The 17580-nt window shown below is 45.9% G+C and overlaps 1 protein-coding gene across 3 annotated transcripts; it reads left to right on the top strand.

Annotated features, from left to right (window-relative positions):
- The first annotated feature begins 927 nt into the window (after nt 1–927).
- On the top strand, nt 928–17508 carry LOC118362884 (DNA ligase 1-like). Of its 3 annotated transcripts, none has more exons than XM_035743605.2 (6): nt 928–2224; nt 2350–2486; nt 2943–3132; nt 3229–3353; nt 3507–3593; nt 16853–17508. In XM_035743605.2, the coding sequence occupies exons 1-6, from the start codon at nt 1831–1833 to the stop codon at nt 17393–17395; spliced, it is 1476 nt and encodes a 491-aa protein (XP_035599498.2). In that variant the 5' UTR covers nt 928–1830; the 3' UTR covers nt 17396–17508. The 3 variants fall into 3 exon arrangements, with proteins under 3 accessions (XP_035599498.2, XP_052338795.1, XP_035599489.2); XM_052482835.1 differs by having other exon boundaries at nt 2332–2486; XM_035743596.2 differs by lacking the exon at nt 16853–17508 and adding an exon at nt 3697–4326 and having other exon boundaries at nt 2332–2486.
- The last annotated feature ends 72 nt before the right edge of the window (nt 17509–17580 follow it).

The raw sequence follows: 17580 nt of genomic DNA, 5'->3' as shown, positions 1-17580 counted from the left end.
GTAACTATTGGGAAGATACAATTCACACAGTGGTGAGACAAATGGGTTCAGCCTTGCCGATTTATGAATTGAGACCAGAAAGGGGTAGGGGACGCTCCAGGGTCCTGCACAGAAACCTGCTCATGTCCTGTGACCACTTACCTTTTGAGACACAACCAGAAATTACCAAAGTGGACAAATGTCAGAAAACGAGGAGGAGGAGACACCAGCCTGCATCACAGCCTCTAGATTCTGATGAAGACAGCGGGGATGAATATGACCTTCATCATGAGCCGCTACAGGTTCCGACATCTCCTTCAGTACCTGAGGAGAGGAATGCTGAAACAGCGAGAGAGTGGGAACACAGGCCCCCAGCAGTGAGACAGACAGTTGCAGTGCCAGTCCCTGATATGCTACCAGCACAGCCTCTTGTTGAAAAGCGGCTGGAGGAGACAACAACAGTTAAAGACTTGCCTGCTGAAAATTTGCCTGAGTTGCACCAAGTTTTTTATTTATTTATTTGATCTTTATTTAACCAGGCAAGTCAGTTAAGAACAAATTCTTATTTTCAATGGCAGCCTAGGAACAGGAACAGTGGGTTAACTGCCTGTACCTTGTCAGCTCGGGGGTTTGAACTTGCAACCTTCCGGTTACTAGTCCAACACTCTAACCACTTGGTCCAGTGCATACGGACTGTTGAAGAAGACAATGTTGGTAATGTTGGGACAACATTTATTTTGTCTGGGAGAGTGTGACAGGTTAAAGGAAATATTCATAGCCTGTTATACATTAAAAGGTATTAGTAAATTCATAGTATGTGAGGATTTTAAAACATCTAAGGTTAAAAAGATGCATTCAGTATTAGTTGATAGAGATTGATAACATTCATATAATTGTGTTAAAATCCGTCAAGTGTACAAGGAGTACGAATTGTGAGAGTAATGTGAAAACATTATATTGATTACTTTATTTTGTGGTGCCAAAAAGTGTTAATCTGTGATCTACGAAATGCTCTTAATCTATGAGCCGGAGATCGATTGCTCTGGTCTCCACCCATATTCCTGGGGAAATCGCGGACTTTTCTCATTGAACTAAACATTGAATTGAGAATACAACAACGTATCACTCTCGTGATTATTTCTCCCCTGTTTTCAGGGGCGTAACATTAGCCTATCATGTTCTGTGAGCTTTTATCACTAATCACCTCTGCTGATGACACACAGAGTAATTGTCAGGCTGACATGTAGCACTTTAAAGCTGACACTATAACAGGTGCTGAGCCAAGGAGGCTTGCTGTCTCTAATGCTACATGTGGCGGCGATCTGCTTTTAATAGTGCAAACATAGAGGAGGTATGAATAGACGTGTTGCCATGACTCTTGCCCACTGGGCTGCATGTATTCAATGAGTCGACTCTTGGACTACAACAATAATGTATTCTGATTGCCAACAGTAGTAGTCTGTTGAATGTGGCACTTGATAATCAACTGTATAACCATACTCATTGTGGAGTGATTGACCTGTGCTCAGCCACTCTCTCCTTGCAACATGATGCAGGCAAATTATGAGAAAATCAACTGCTGCAATAGGGTGAAGGCAGAGGTTGAATATGAGTACAGGCAGAGAGAGAGAGAGGTGGAGAGAAGGAAAGAGAGAGACAGACAGACATACAGTGGTAGGATCTTAATTTGATCCAGCAGGAAAATACAGACATACAGGCAGACATGGTCCATAGAAATAGGCTGTTCCAGTTCTGGGTGGATATGTGGAAGATAACTAACTTGGTGATGTCACAATGCCCCTTTACCAGGGAAGGAGAACTAGTTGTTATAAGGGAACATTATGAGGTAACATGTTGCCACGGAAACACACTTATGTCATAATCTCAGACCACATTAAAACGGTCAGACAAGCTCAGGTAGAGCGCATTAGCTACATTCGAACGATCTCCCAACCTATAACTGATTTGATTGATTACAACGGTACACTACCTTGTCGTGACATGGGTCAGAGACTAAGTGACCCTGTCCCTGAGGTATCCCATAGGGAGAAACCAAAGGAGACACAGGAACATAAAGATAAACCCAAGGAGAAGAGGATCCCTCAAGCCCTGACCTTTCTTCAGCTGTTTACACTGCTGAGCTGCGTCAAGGTGAAGAAAACACCCTTTGATCCCTCCCAGAGTGGTGATGGGAGAAAGGGAACAACGATAAACGATACAAACAACAATAATGACTCTGATACTGGTGAGTGTTAGGAGGTGTATATTGATTAGTGCTGCTACATTGTACAATTATCTAGGCTCCACTTGGAAAAAAACAGGTCCTGTGTCTTAGAAATGTTTTACTTACAGGCTTGGACTACTCTGCAGGTGACGTGAAAAGGATCAAGGACAAGAGTAAAGGAAAGGTTGGGGGAGAGAAACATAGCATTGAATCTCAGGACCACAAATGCAGAACGACACAGGAAAAAGAAAAAGAAAATGACATTAAACAAAGACCTAACTCGGTAAGACATCCAAACTTGCTTATAAATGAGGATTAACCAATGCATTTGACAACTGATAAGGAAAACACAGCATATTGTGTTGAATCTGATTCTTTGACATGGCTTGACAAAAGTGATAATGTCACAATGCCCTTCGGATGGGGTAGGCCCTAATAGTTATTAGGAACAGTCTAAACAGAATCCATGGAACGTCCCAACTCTGACCTTTGATGTTGAAATTGAAATAGTTAAGGTAAGGGTTAGGGTTAGGGTTTAGGGTAGGGACGTCCCAAGGATCACGGACAGCACTAACCCTAGTTATTATGGGGTAACATTTTCACATGGAAACACACTTAGGAAATACTATTTGTTGCCAATCAAGCGAGAGCTCATTGGCTACGTATATTCAACATTGATATTGTAGTTTGAAATGTCAGTAGATTTCTAACTGATGTACTTACTGATTGCGACACTGAGGTCTCCCCTGAGGAGCAAGCAAAGAAGACGCAGCAGAAAGAGAAGAAGAAGAGCATCCATCCAGCTGTGGCGGCCCTGCAGCTGTTCACTCTCTTCTGCTGTGGTGGGAAAGTCAAGCTGAGGAAGTCTCGTCCCTCTCAGAACAGACAGAGTAGAAAGGACCAGGACAAAGATAATGCATCTGATACTGGTGAGTGTTCTGGGGTGTCTGCTGATTAGATATAGAATGAGATTGGCTCCACTTGGAAGAACGTGTCTTCAAAATCACAATGTCTAATCTACACAGGTTCAGACTTGTCTGGAGGTGACGTTACAACCAAAAGGGTCAAGGACAAGATTAATGGAAAGGTAGGGAGGGAGAAAGACCAGACTAAAGTTCAGCTGTTGAAATCATCTCAGGACCACGAACCCGTAAGTACAACACCAGAAACAGACAAGGGAACTAATTCAGGACAAAGACCTAACTCTGTGAGACAACCAAACACGCTGTATCATTTGATTGTGAGCAAAATATCTTTCTGATAATGCTGTGTTATCATTGGGTGTTATAATTGTGTTGTGCAGGAAAATCGAAGGACACGCCGGCAAGTGAAGACCCCTGTGGAGGAAATTAACATAAGACCTGACTCTCCGACTCTACCACGTGCCCACGTAAGTTTCTGAAACCTAAATTACTATACAGACAGACAGAGATTAAAGGATCTAGACAATTTCCCCTCTGACCTCAACCTTACCACCCTTTTCCTCCGGGTAGAGCTCCCTTTCTCAGTTTTCCCTGGCTCGGAACCTGGCCATCCTCCCGCTGGACTGGCAGCTACCCGGAGTCCCTCTGCCCACCTCGTCTATGGCAACTAGGACAGAGAGAACGCCATCCTCTACCAACACTTCGACACATGCGCAGATGGAAACACAGACATCAGATATGAACACAGACACACGGATCACTTCTACCTCTCAGAGCCAGATCTCCATGGTCTCATCAGAGACCATGATAGATCTTCACACGTCAGACTCCATTACCCAGACATCCACTCTTGACATGGCACTGACCCCTGAGAGCACTAAGGACATGATCACTACTGATGAGGATGTGAAGGATGACTCTGCTAAAGATTTGATCTCCACCCTAACAGACACCTCTATGAAGAAATCCATCAGTGAGACCAGCCTGGAGGACCTCATCGCCGATTATGAAGATGACAATGAGCTGAAGGATATGGTTGCCTCCGCTACCCCTGCTACTGATAATGCCAATGAGGATGCAATGCTGCTGGAGATTGCAGCACTTTTTGACTGATTACATGTTGACAGTGGAGACCGAGCTGCCTCTGCATCTCTGAAGAGCCAATAGGCCTAATGAACATTTCAATGTAGCAAAAGCTATACTTTGATCAATTAATAAAGCATTTTTTCTGCAGCAAATTTTCACTACGGTCGATATGTGACGCAGCATGTTTAGATTAGACCTATTTGTTTGAATTCATCAAAAATAATAAATATTACTGCCAAGGGAAAAATCAAACCACTACAGGTAGGGGAGAGTGAATATATCAGCATAGAGTTCATTTGGACAATAATGATCCATAAGCATATTGCATTCTGTAATGTATGAAATAACATTCACCCACAGCGAATACAAATCAGACGTGTTTTATTTTCTCCCTCTGTCCTTCCCTCCCACATCCTGATCAGGTTTAGATTGTCATGTTATCCAGCCCTTAAACTGTTTAGCATTTTAATAACAGCTCGCAAGCTCAGGGCATAATTAACTTTGTTACACATACATCAAATAGAGTCCTCCTGTCACCACATATCTGAGCCACCTGAAGATGCTTTGTTACTGGTGGGTTTCCAACAGATTACAGGGAGATTGGTTAAGTAAGTCAACCTAAATAAGGATGGTGGGAACATCCTCATACTACAGCACATCATTCTCTTTGCCTATATTACAGGAGGGGAGGATATATTGGTGTTATCAGAGTAATTGATTAGCACACATACTGTATGTGTCATTTATTCACCTTGAATGGTGACAGAATAGAGAGCTTTGAAACTATTGAATTAAGTATTAAAATACCAGGTGAATAATGCTCCGTTAGAAAATCACTTTGAGAATTTAGGTATTTTATGAATTCTCACGTGGAAGATTTCGGTCAAACTGCACTTTTCTGTCTCTGTCATGCCTGTGGTCTGCATGGATAATGAGCTGAGAGAAGCAGTAGTAGCAGCACATCGTTTAGGGCTACAGCCAAGCTGTCCCTCACCTGAGAAACCCCCTAGTTGTACATGAGTGTACTCTCCACAATAAAGATCAGCCTGACATCAACATACTGTTGACAAAGTAGACTTGGAACTAAATCAACATAACATAGATACTGTACATGTATGTAATTAAGCATGACATTTTTGAGACTTGTTAATCTAGATGCAGAACATATTAACTCTGAAAGGGGAGGGAGAGAAGAGAGGGGGATGACTGGGTGGATATAGAGGAGAGACAGTAGGAGGGATGGTGAGATGTATCCATCTATGAATTCAAATATTAATTTACCCAATAAGGAGTGTCTCTCACCCAGATGTACACACAGACATGCACGTACACACAGACATGCACGTACACACACCTACACACACAAAAACACACACACTCCTCTATCCACATGAAGTGGTCAGGGTGTCAGCGTCGTGTGTATAGGTGGCAGGGAAGTCAGGCGCAGGAGAGTCAAAATGGAGTGTAAATGGAGTCTTTTAATAAATGTCCACGGAACATGCTCCATAACACTAAAAGTACAGACATGAACAAACATGGGTACGAGGACCCGTCGCCCACCAATACAACAATAAACAACACTGACAATAAAACAATCTCTGACAAAGACATGAGGGGAAACAGAGGGTTAAATACACAACAGGTAAATGAATGGGATTGAAAACAGGTGCGTGGGAAGACAAGACAAAACAAATGAAAAATGGATCAATGATGGCTAGAAGAACGGTGACGTCGAACGCCGAGCACCGCCCGAACAAGGAGAGGCAAGGACTTCAGCAGAAGTCGTGACAGGGCATCACAGTGACCTAGTTACAAGGACATATAGAGAAGTCATTTCTTTCCTCTAGAGACTGTAACATTGATGAGGTCTCCAACAAGAAGTGACCAGTCTATCTTCAGGGGGATACTACTGACAACACATTGAAAATGGGTGTGGTTATATCCTGCCTGTTTGGCCCTGTCCGGGGGTATCGTCGGATGGGGCCACATTGTCTCCCGACCCCTCCTGTCTCAGCCTCCAGTATTTATGCTCTAGTAGAGTATGTGTCGGGGGGCTAGGGTCAGTCTGTTATATCTGGAGTATTTCTCCTGTCTTATCCGGCGTCCTGTGTGAATTTAAGTATGCTCTCTCTAATTCTCTCTCGCTTTCTCTCTCTTTCTTTCTTTCTTTCTTTCTTTCTTTCTTTCTTTCTTTCTTTCTTTCTTTCTTTCTCTTGGAGGACCTGAGCCCTAGGACCATGCCTCAGAACTACCTGGCCTGATGACGCCTTGCTGCTATTATTTGACCCTGCTGGTTATTGTCTCGACTTCTGCCGAAGTCGGCTCCTCTCCTTGTTCGGGCGGCGTTCAGCGATGGACATCACCCGCTTTCTAGCCATCACCTCTCCATTTTTCAGATATCCATTTGTTTTGTCTTGTCCCATACACACCTGGTTTTCATTCACTAATCATTCTACATGTATTTAGCCCTCTGTTTCCTATCATGTCTTTGTGTGTAATTGTTTATTTGGCATTGTGGATTATTGTCGGGCGCTTTGCTTTTGTCATGTTCCGTGTTTTTGTCACGATATTGTTTTTATGTGCTGTGTATTTTGGAACGCAATTAAAGTGTGCCTGTTCACTACACTCTGCTCTCCTGCACCTGACTTTGCCTCTCTTACACACATTTGACAGAATTACACACCAAACCATGTAGTCAGCAGGAGAAGGTATACCGGTTAGAGGAGTCGAGGAACGCGTCCAGGAACATTTGGCAATGTTAAATCAACCTGGTGCCATGATGGATCGCGTTGTTCAAACCATGGGAGAGACAGGGAGTCTATCCAGCGCCTCGACCAGTACAACCGGGATTGCCTCCACCCGTCCCATCCGGAGAGAATTACAGAGGGATGCATCTCTCCCTTCCCTTCTGTTCACCTGATTTAGAATTCCTCACAAACAAATGTCGACCACATTATCTACCAAGAGAATTCTCTTCGATTATAATCACAGCCGTATATAGCCCCCCCCAAGCAGACACATCGATGGCTCTGAACAAACTTTATTTGACTCTTTGTAAACTGGATTCCATTTATCCGGAGGCTGCATTCATTGTAGCTGGGGATTTTAACAAGGCTAATCTGAAAACAAGACTCCCTAAATTTTATCAGCATATCGATTGCGCAACCAGGGGTGGAAAAACCTTGGATCATTGTTACTCTAACTTCCGCGACGCATATAAGGCCCTGCCCCGCCCTCCTTTCGGAAAAGCTGACCACGACTCAATTTTGTTGATCCCTGCCTACAGACAGAAACTAAAAAAAGAAGCTCCCACGCTGAGGTCTGTCCAACGCTGGTCCGACCAAGCTGACTCCACACTCCAAGACTGCTTCCATTACGTGGACTGGGATATGTTTCGTATTGCGTCAGATAACAACATTGACGAATACGCAGATTCGGTGTGCGAGTTCATTAGAACGTGCGTTGAAGATGCCGTTCCCATAGCAACGATTAAAACATTCCCTAACCAGAAACCGTGGATTGATGGCAGCATTCGCGTGAAACTGAAAGTGCGAACTACTGCTTTTAATCAGGGCAAGGTGACTGGTAACATGACCGAATACAAACAGTGCAGCTATTCCCTCCGCAAGGCTATCAAACAAGCTAAGCGTCAGTACAGAGACAAAGTAGAATCTCAATTCAACGGCTCAGACACAAGAGGCATGTGGCAGGGTCTACAGTCAATCACAGACTACAAGAAGAAAACCAGCCCAGTCACGGACCAGGATGTCTTGCTCCCAGGCAGACTAAATAACTTTTTTGCCCGCTTTGAGGACAATACAGTGCCACTGACACGGCCTGCAACGAAAACATGCGGACTCTCCTTCACTGCAGCCGAGGTGAGTAAGACATTTAAACGTGTTATACCTCGCAAGGCTGCAGGCCCAGACGGCATCCCCAGCCGCGCCCTCAGAGCATGCGCAGACCAGCTGGCCGGTGTGTTTACGGACATATTCAATCAATCCCTATACCAGTCTGCTGTTCCCACATGCTTCAAGAGGGCCACCATTGTTCCTGTTCTCAAGAAAGCTAAGGTAACTGAGCTAAACGACTACCGCCCCGTAGCACTCACTTCGGTCATCATGAAGTCCTTTGAGAGACTAGTCAAGGACCATATCACCTCCACCCTACCTGACACCCTAGACCCACTCCAATTTGCTTACTGCCCAAATAGGTCCACAGACGATGCAATCTCAACCACACTGCACACTGCCCTAACCCATCTGGACAAGAGGAATACCTATGTGAGAATGCTGTTCATCGACTACAGCTCGGCATTCAACACCATAGTACCCTCTAAGCTTGTCATCAAGCTCGAGACCCTGGGTCTCGACCCCGCCCTGTGCAACTGGGTACTGGACTTCCTGACGGGCCGCCCCCAGGTGGTGAGGGTAGGCAACAACATCTCCACCCCGCTGATCCTCAACACTGGGGCCCCACAAGGGTGCGTTCTGAGCCCTCTCCTGTACTCCCTGTTCACCCACGACTGCGTGGCCATGCACGCCTCCAACTCAATCATCAAGTTTGCGGACGACACAACAGTGGTAGGCTTGATTACCAACAATGACGAGACGGCCTACAGGGAGGAGGTGAGGGCCCTCGGAGTGTGGTGTCAGGAAAATAACCTCACACTCAACGTCAACAAAACTAAGGAGATGATTGTGGACTTCAGGAAACAGCAGAGGGAACACCCCCCTATCCACATCGATGGAACAGTAGTGGAGAGGGTAGCAAGTTTTAAGTTCCTCGGCATACACATCACAGACAAACTGAATTGGTCCACTCACACAGACAGCATCGTGAAGAAGGCGCAGCAGCGCCTCTTCAACCTCAGGAGGCTGAAGAAATTTGGCTTGTCACCAAAAGCACTCACAAACGTCTACAGATGCACAATCGAGAGCATCCTGGCGGGCTGTATCACCGCCTGGTACGGCAACTGCTCCGCCCACAACCGTAAGGCTCTCCAGAGGGTAGTGAGGTCTGCACAACGCATCACCGGGGGCAAACTACCTGCCCTCCAGGACACCTACACCACCCGATGTTACAGGAAGGCCATAAAGATCATCAAGGACAACAACCACCCGAGTCACTGCCTGTTCACCCCGCTATCATCCAGAAGGCGAGGTCAGTACAGGTGCATCAAAGCTGGGACCGAGAGACTGAAAAACAGCTTCTATCTCAAGGCCATCAGACTGTTAAACAGCCACCACTAACATTGAGTGGCTGCTGCCAACACACTGACACTGGCACTGACTCAACTCCAGCCACTTTAATAATGGGAATTGATGGGAAATGATGTAAAATATATCACTAGCCACTTTAAACAATGCTACCTAATATAATGTTACATACCCTACATTATTATTATATTATTATTATTAATCTCATATGCATACGTATATACTGTACTCTATATCATCGACTGCATCCTTATGTAATACATGTATCACTAGCCACTTTAACTATGCCACTTTGTTTACAATCCTCATCTCATATGTATATACTGTACTCGATACCATCTACTGTCTCTTGCCTATGCTGCTCTGTACCATCACTCATTCATATATCTTTATGTACATATTCTTTATCCCCTTACACTGTGTATAAGACATTAGTTTTGGAATTGTTAGTTAGATTACTTGTTGGTTATTACTGCATTATCGGAACGAGAAGCACAAGCATTTCGCTACACATGCATTAACATCTGCTAACCATGTGTATGTGACAAATAAAATTTGATTTGATGTGATTTGATACGCGTATGATGGGATGGCAGCAAAGTGCCAGGGATTCCTGTTTCAACTGGACCTCTATCTGGCCACTGTGCACCCAGCTCCCTCAGGAAGGGAGAGAGTAGCTGCCCTCATTTCCTGTCTCACAGGAGGAGCTCTGGAGTGGGCAAACGCCGTGTGGAGAGAGGAGGACGCGGCGTTGGACCACTTCGAGGAGTTCACCCGTTGCTTCCGGGCCGTCTACGTCCATCCACCCGAAGGCAGAGCGGCGGGAGAAAGGCTCTTCCATTTGAGGCAGGGGACAAGGAGCGCCCAGGAATTTGCTCTGGAATTCCGGACCTTGGCCCGGCGGAGCTGTGCTTCCTAGGAGTCACGTGTATCCCCTGTAGCAAGCGGAGACAGTGGCTATGGATACATATGTCTCTGAATCCCTGCGTCACCCGCCTCCTCAAGTTTATTTTTTGTGAAGAAGTTGGATGGAGGTTTACGCCCGTGCATTGACTATAGAGGACCCAATCAAATCACGGTGAGATACAGTTAGCCGCTACCTCTTATCACCACGGCGATTGAGTCAATGCATGGGGTGCGCTTCTTCACGAAACTGGATCACAGGAGTACGTATAAACTGGTGCGTATCCGGAAGGGAGACAAGTGGTAGACAGCGTTTAGTACCACCACAGGGCATTATGAGTACCTCAACATGCTGTACGGGTTGATGAATGCTCCATCAGTTTTCAAATCTTTTGTAGACGAGATGTTCAGGGACCTGCACAGGCAGGGTGTAGTGGTGTATATCAATGACATTCTGAAATACTCTGCTACACGCACCGAGCATGTGTCATTGGTGTGCAAGGTACTTGGACTACTGTTGGAGCATGACCTGTATGTCAAGGCCGAGAAGAGCCTGTTATTTCAGCAGGCCGTCTTCTTCCCAGGGTTTCGCATTTCCACATCGGGGTGGAGATGGAGAGTGACAGCATTGCAGCCATGCGTAATTGGCCGACTCCCACCACGCTAAAGGAGGTGCAGCGGTTTTTAGGGTTTGCCAGTTACTAACAGAGAATTTTCCGGGGTTTTGGCCAGGTTGCTGCTCCCATTCCCTCATTGCTGAAGGGGATCCTGTACGGTTGCAGTGGTCGGCTGAGGCGGACAGGGATTTTGGGCAGCTAAGAGCTCTGTTTACTTCGGCACCCGTGCTGGCCCATCCGGATCCCTCTTTGGCATTCATAGTGGAGGTGGACGCGTCCGAGGCTGGGGTAGGAGCCGTGATCTCACAGCGCTCGGGTACACCACCGAAACTCCGTCCCTGTGCTTTCTTCTCGAAGAAGCTCATCCCAGCGGAGCGTACCTATGATGTGGGGGACCGCGAGTTGTTGGCTGTGGTTAAAGCATTGAAGTTGTGGAGACATTGGCTTGAGGGGGCTAAACACCCTTTCCTCATCTGGACTGACCACCGCAAGTGGCGACGGTGATCTGTCTGACTTGAAAGTACTGGTGGCCCACCTTGGCAAAAGACGTGAGGGCTTATGTTTCCTCCTGCTCAGTGTGTGCCCAGTGTACGGCTCAAAGACACATGCCCAGAGGTAAGTTAATCCCTTACCCATTCCACAATGACCTTGGTCACATCTGTCAGTGGATATCCTAACAGATCTATTTCTTTCACAGGGGAACACTTGGATCCTGGTCGTTGTGGATCGTTTTTCTAAGTCCTGTCATCTCCTCCCTCCTCCATCCTCCCTCCTCCTTCCCTCTGCCCAGTCATCCTATGGCCCTGCAGACTGCGGAAGCCCTGTTTACTCACGTCTTCCAGGACTACGTGGTGCCTGAGGATATAGTGTCAGATCGGGGTCCCCAGTTCACGTCAAGAGTATGGAAGGCGTTCATGGAACGTCTGGGGTTCTCTTTCAGCCTTACCTCAGGTTTTCACCCCGTGAGTAACGGGCAGGTAGAGAGTCAACCAGGATGTGGGCAGGTTTCTGCGGTCTTATTGCCAGGACCGGCAGGGGGAGTGGGCTGCGTTCGTGCACTGGAACGAGATGACACAGAACTTGCTTCGCCATTCCTCCACTAACCTCTCCCCCTTTCAGTGCATATTGGGGTACCAGCCGGTTCTGGCGCCATGGCATCAGGGTCAGACCGAAGCTCCTGCGGTGGGAGGCCACCCGTGTACACCTCCAGCGAGCCACACGCTGACAAATAACTAGAGCGGACCGTCACCACAGTGAGACCGGGTCTGGCTCTCGACCCGTAACCTGCCCCTCCGACTGCCCTGCCGGAAGCTGGGTTCGCGGTTTGTGGGGCCCTTTAAAGTCCTGAGGAGGGTGAATGAGGTATATTACAGATTACAGCTTCCCTCTGATTACCGTATTAACCCCTCATTCCATGTGTCTATCCTCAGGCCGGTTGTGGCTGGTCCACTCAAAGGGGGTCGAGGGGGCCCCAGGGTACATCATTCGTTCCATCCTAGATTCGAGGTGTCGGGCCTTCAGTACTTCGTGGAATGGGAGGGGTAGGGTCTGGAGGAGAGGTGCTGGGTTCTTGGTTGTGGATGTTTTGGATCCTGAACTGCTGCGGGAGTTTCACCGTTGCCGGATCGCCCTTCACCTCGCCCTTCAGGTTGTCCCAGAGGCCGGTGTAGGCGCGACACTGGAACTTCGTGTCAAGGGCGGGGTACTGTCACGACTTCCGCCGAAGTAATTTCCTCTCCTTATTTGGGATACATTTGGCGATTGAAGTCACCGGCTCTTTAGCCACCAACTCTCCATTTTTCATATATCCATTTGTTTTGTCTTGTGTGTAATTGTTTGTTTGGTATTGTGGATTGATTATTACTTATGTCATGTTCCGTGTCTTTGGCACATTATTGTTTTTATGTGCTATGTATTTTGGGAAGTAATTAAAGTGTGCCTGTTCACTATACTCTAATCTCCTGCACCTGACTTTGCTTCCCGATAAACACCTTTGACAGTCATCTATGAACATTTGAACATCTTGGCTATGTTCTGTTACAATCTCCACCCGGCACAAACAGAAGAGTACTGGCCACCCCTCATAGCCTGGTTCGTCTCTAGGTTTCTTCCTTGGTTCTGGCCTTTCTAGGGAGTTTTTCCTTGCCACCGTGCTTCTACACCTGCATTGCTTGCTGTTTGGGGGTTTTGCCTGGGTTTCTGTATAACACTTTGACATATCAGCTGATGTAAGGAGGGCTTTATAAATAAATTTGATTTGATTTATAAATACATTTGATTTGACAGACAGGCTCTATTACGGTCTGTCAGCTGCTGTTTTTGCTGGCCCTGTCTTTACCCTGCTAATAGGACATGATGGACAGTGTGTGTGTGTCCGTGTCTGCAGTAATGTGTGTGTGCATGCGTTCCTAGAAATGAATGTGTGGTTGCAAACACATAAATGTGTGTGTGTGTATGTGTGTGTGTGTGTGTGTGTGGGGGGTTAGGGTTAGGGTTAGGGTTAAGGTTAAAGTTAGGGTTATGGTAAGGGTAAGGTTTAGGGTTAGGAGTTAAGGATAATAGGATTTTGAATGGAAATTAATTTTAGGTCGTCATGGGGATAGAATAGCATAACGTCTGTCTGTGTGTGTGTGTGTGTGTGTGTGTGTGTGTGTGTGTGTGTGTGTGTGTGTGTGTGTGTGTGTGTGTGTGTGTGTGTGTGTGTGTGTGTGTGTGTGTGTGTGTGTGTGTGTGTGTGTGTGTGTGTGTGTGTGTGTGTGTGTGTGTGTGTGTGTGTGTGTGTGTGTGTGTGTGCTTGCATTCCTGCAAACCTATCGTTAGTGGTCTGAGTGAAATGGATAAACTACTGTGATTCATCCAGGTGCCTACAGAAGTGTTAGCATATCATGTTCTGTGAGCTTTTATCACCAATCACCTCAGCTGATGACACACAGAGTAATTATCAGGCTGACATGTAGCACTTAAAAGCTGACACTAACAGGTGCTGAGCCAAGGAGGCTTGCTGTCTCTAATGCTACATGTGGCGGCGATCTGCTTTTAATAGTGCAAACATATAGGAGGTATGAATAGACGTGTTGCCATGACTCTTGCCCACTGGGCTGCATGTATTCAATGAGTCGACTCTTGGACTACAACAACATTGTATTCTGATTGCCAACAGTAGTAGTCTGTTGAATGTGGCACTTGATAATCAACTGAATAATCATACTCATTGTGGAGTGATTGACCTGTGCTCAGCCACTCTCTCCTTGCAACATGATGCAGGCAAATTATGAGAAAATCAACTGCTGCAATAGGGTGAAGGCAGAGGTTGAATATGAGTACAGGCAGAGAGAGAGAGAGGTGGAGAGAAGGAAAGAGAGAGACAGACCGAGAGAGAGAGAGACAGACAGACATACAGTTATTCTTAATTTGATCCAGCAGGAAAATACAGACATACAGGCAGACATGGTTTTGGAAGGACCACCAGAGGGCAGGCTGGGCTCATGGATAGTAGCCCAACAAGGCATGGGAGACAAGGTAACCAGAGGCAATTAATCACAGCTGACGGTACTAATGACATACTCTCCTTCCCCTATAAGAGAGAGAATGGAACCAGCAGAGAAAAAAACTATCTCTGGAAGATGGCCACCGAGAGAGAGGAGCCATCCAGGAAGAACCACTAAGACGGTGACAAGCCCGTGACTTTTTGTTGTAGCTTAAAGATAATCCTATTGTGTTCCTGTTTCATCTGGAGAAGAAGATGTATGTTTTTTTCCTTGGAAGATTTTCATTGATTATGTTGAAATGTTTTTGTTGACCAAATGCCCTCAATAGAGAACTGTGTTAAATCAAGAAAACCTACTCCTGACTCGTTTATTCCACCTTCCCGCTTTAGAGTGACGCCCTATTACTTGGTCCACTCATATGGTCCATAGAAATAGGCTGTTCCAGTGTTCTGGGTGGATATGTGGAAGGTAACTAACGTGGTGATGTCACAATGCCCCTTTACCAGGGAAGGAGAACTAGTTGTTATAAGGGAACATTATGAGGTAACATGTTGCCACGGAAACACACTTATGTCATAATCTCAGACCACATTAAAACGGTCAGACAAGCTCAGGTAGAGCGCATTAGCTACATTCGAACGATCTCCCAACCTATAACTGATTTGATTGATTACAACGGTACACTACCTTGTCGTGACATGGGTCAGAGACTAAGTGACCCTGTCCCTGAGGTATCCCATAGGGAGAAACCAAAGGAGACACAGGAACATAAAGATAAACCCAAGGAGAAGAGGATCCCTCAAGCCCTGACCTTTCTTCAGCTGTTTACACTGCTGAGCTGCATCAAGGTGAAGAAAACACCCTTTGATCCCTCCCAGAGTGGTGATGGGAGAAAGGGAACAACGATAAATGATACAAACAACAATAATTACTCTGATACTGGTGAGTGTTAGGAGGTGTATATTGATTAGTGCTGCTACATTGTACAATTATCTAGGCTCCACTTGGAAAAAAACAGGTCATGTGTCTTAGAAATGTTTCACTTACAGGCTTGGACTACTCTGCAGGTGACGTGAAAAGGATCAAGGACAAGAGTAAAGGAAAGGTTGGGGGAGAGAAACATAGCATTGAATCTCAGGACCACAAATGCAGAACGACACAGGAAAAAGAAAAAGAAAACGACATTAAACAAAGACCTAACTCGGTAAGACATCCAAACTTGCTTATAAATGAGGATTAACCAATGCATTTGACAACTGATAAGGAAAACACAGCATATTGTGTTGAATCTGATTCTTTGACATGGCTTGACAAATGTGATAATGTCACAATGCCCTTCGGATGGGGTAGGCCCTAATAGTTATTAGGAACAGTCTAAACAGAATCCATGGAACGTCCCAACTCTGACCTTTGATGTTGAAATTGAAATAGTTAAGGTAAGGGTTAGGGTTAGGGTTTAGGGTAGGGACGTCCCAAGGATCACGGACAGCACTAACCCTAGTTATTATGGGGTAACATTTTCACATGGAAACACACTTAGGAAATACTATTTGTTGCCAATCAAGCGAGAGCTCATTGGCTACGTATATTCAACATTGATATTGTAGTTTGAAATGTCAGTAGATTTCTAACTGATGTACTTACTGATTGCGACACTGAGGTCTCCCTGAGGAGCAAGCAAAGAAGACCCAGCAGAAAGAGAAGAAGAAGAGCATCCATCCAGCTGTGGCGGCCCTGCAGCTGTTCACTCTCTTCTGCTGTGGTGGGAAAGTCAAGCTGAGGAAGACTCGTCCCTCTCAGAACAGACAGAGTAGAAAGGACCAGGACAAAGATAATGCATCTGATACTGGTGAGTGTTATGGGGTGTCTGCTGATTAGATATAGAATGAGATTGGCTCCACTTGGAAGAACGTGTCTTCAAAATCACAATGTCTAATCTACACAGGTTCAGACTTGTCTGGAGGTGATGTTACAACCAAAAGGGTCAAGGACAAGATTAATGGAAAGGTGGGGAGGGAGAAAGACCAGACTAAAGTTCAGCTGTTGAAATCATCTCAGGACCACGAACCCGTAAGTACAACACCAGAAACAGACAAGGGAACTAATTCAGGACAAAGACCTAACTCTGTGAGACAACCAAACACGCTGTATCATTTTATTGTGAGCAAAATATCTTTCTGATAATGCTGTGTTATCATTGGGTGTTATAATTGTGTTGTGCAGGAAAATCGAAGGACACGCCGGCAAGTGAAGACCCCTGTGGAGGAAATTAACATAAGACCTGACTCTCCGACTCTACCATGTGCCCACGTAAGTTTCTGAAACCTAAATTACTATACAGACAGACAGAGATTAAAGGATCTAGACAATTTCCCCTCTGACCTCAACCTCACCACCCTTTTCCTCCGGGTAGAGCTCCCTCTCTCAGTTTTCCCTGGCTCGGAACCTGGCCATCCTCCCGCTGGACTGGCAGCTACCCGGAGTCCCTCTGCCCACCTCGTCTATGGCAACTAGGACAGAGAGAATGCCATCCTCTACCAACACTTCGACACATGCGCAGATGGAAACACAGACATCAGATATGAACACAGACACACGGATCACTTCTACCTCTCAGAGCCAGATCTCCATGGTCTCATCAGAGACCATGATAGATCTTCACACGTCAGACTCCATTACCCAGACCTCCACTCTTGACATGGCACTGACCCCTGAGAGCACTAAGGACATGATCACTACTGATGAGGATGTGAAGGATGACTCTGCTAAAGATTTGATCTCCACCCTAACAGACACCTCTATGAAGAAATCCATCAGTGAGACCAGCCTGGAAGACCTCATCGCTGAGTATGAAGATGACAATGAGCTGAAGGGTATGGTTGCCTCCGCTACCCCTGCTACTGATAATGACAATGAGGATGCAATGCTGCTGGAGATTGCAGCACTTTTTGACTGATTACATGTTGACAGTGGAGACCGAGCTGCCTCTGCATCTCTGAAGAGCCAATAGGCCTAATGAACATTTCAATGTAGCAAAAGCTATACTTTGATCAATTAATAAAGCATTTTTTCTGCAGCGAATTTTCACTACTGTTGATATGTGACGCAGCATGTTTAGATTAGACCTATTTGTTTGAATTC

The sequence above is a fragment of the Oncorhynchus keta genome, chromosome 2, assembly GCF_023373465.1.
Source record: "Oncorhynchus keta strain PuntledgeMale-10-30-2019 chromosome 2, Oket_V2, whole genome shotgun sequence".
Lineage (NCBI taxonomy): Eukaryota > Metazoa > Chordata > Actinopteri > Salmoniformes > Salmonidae > Oncorhynchus > Oncorhynchus keta.
Note: the sequence above shows the minus strand (reverse complement) of the source record. Positions and strands in the feature narration are given on the sequence as shown.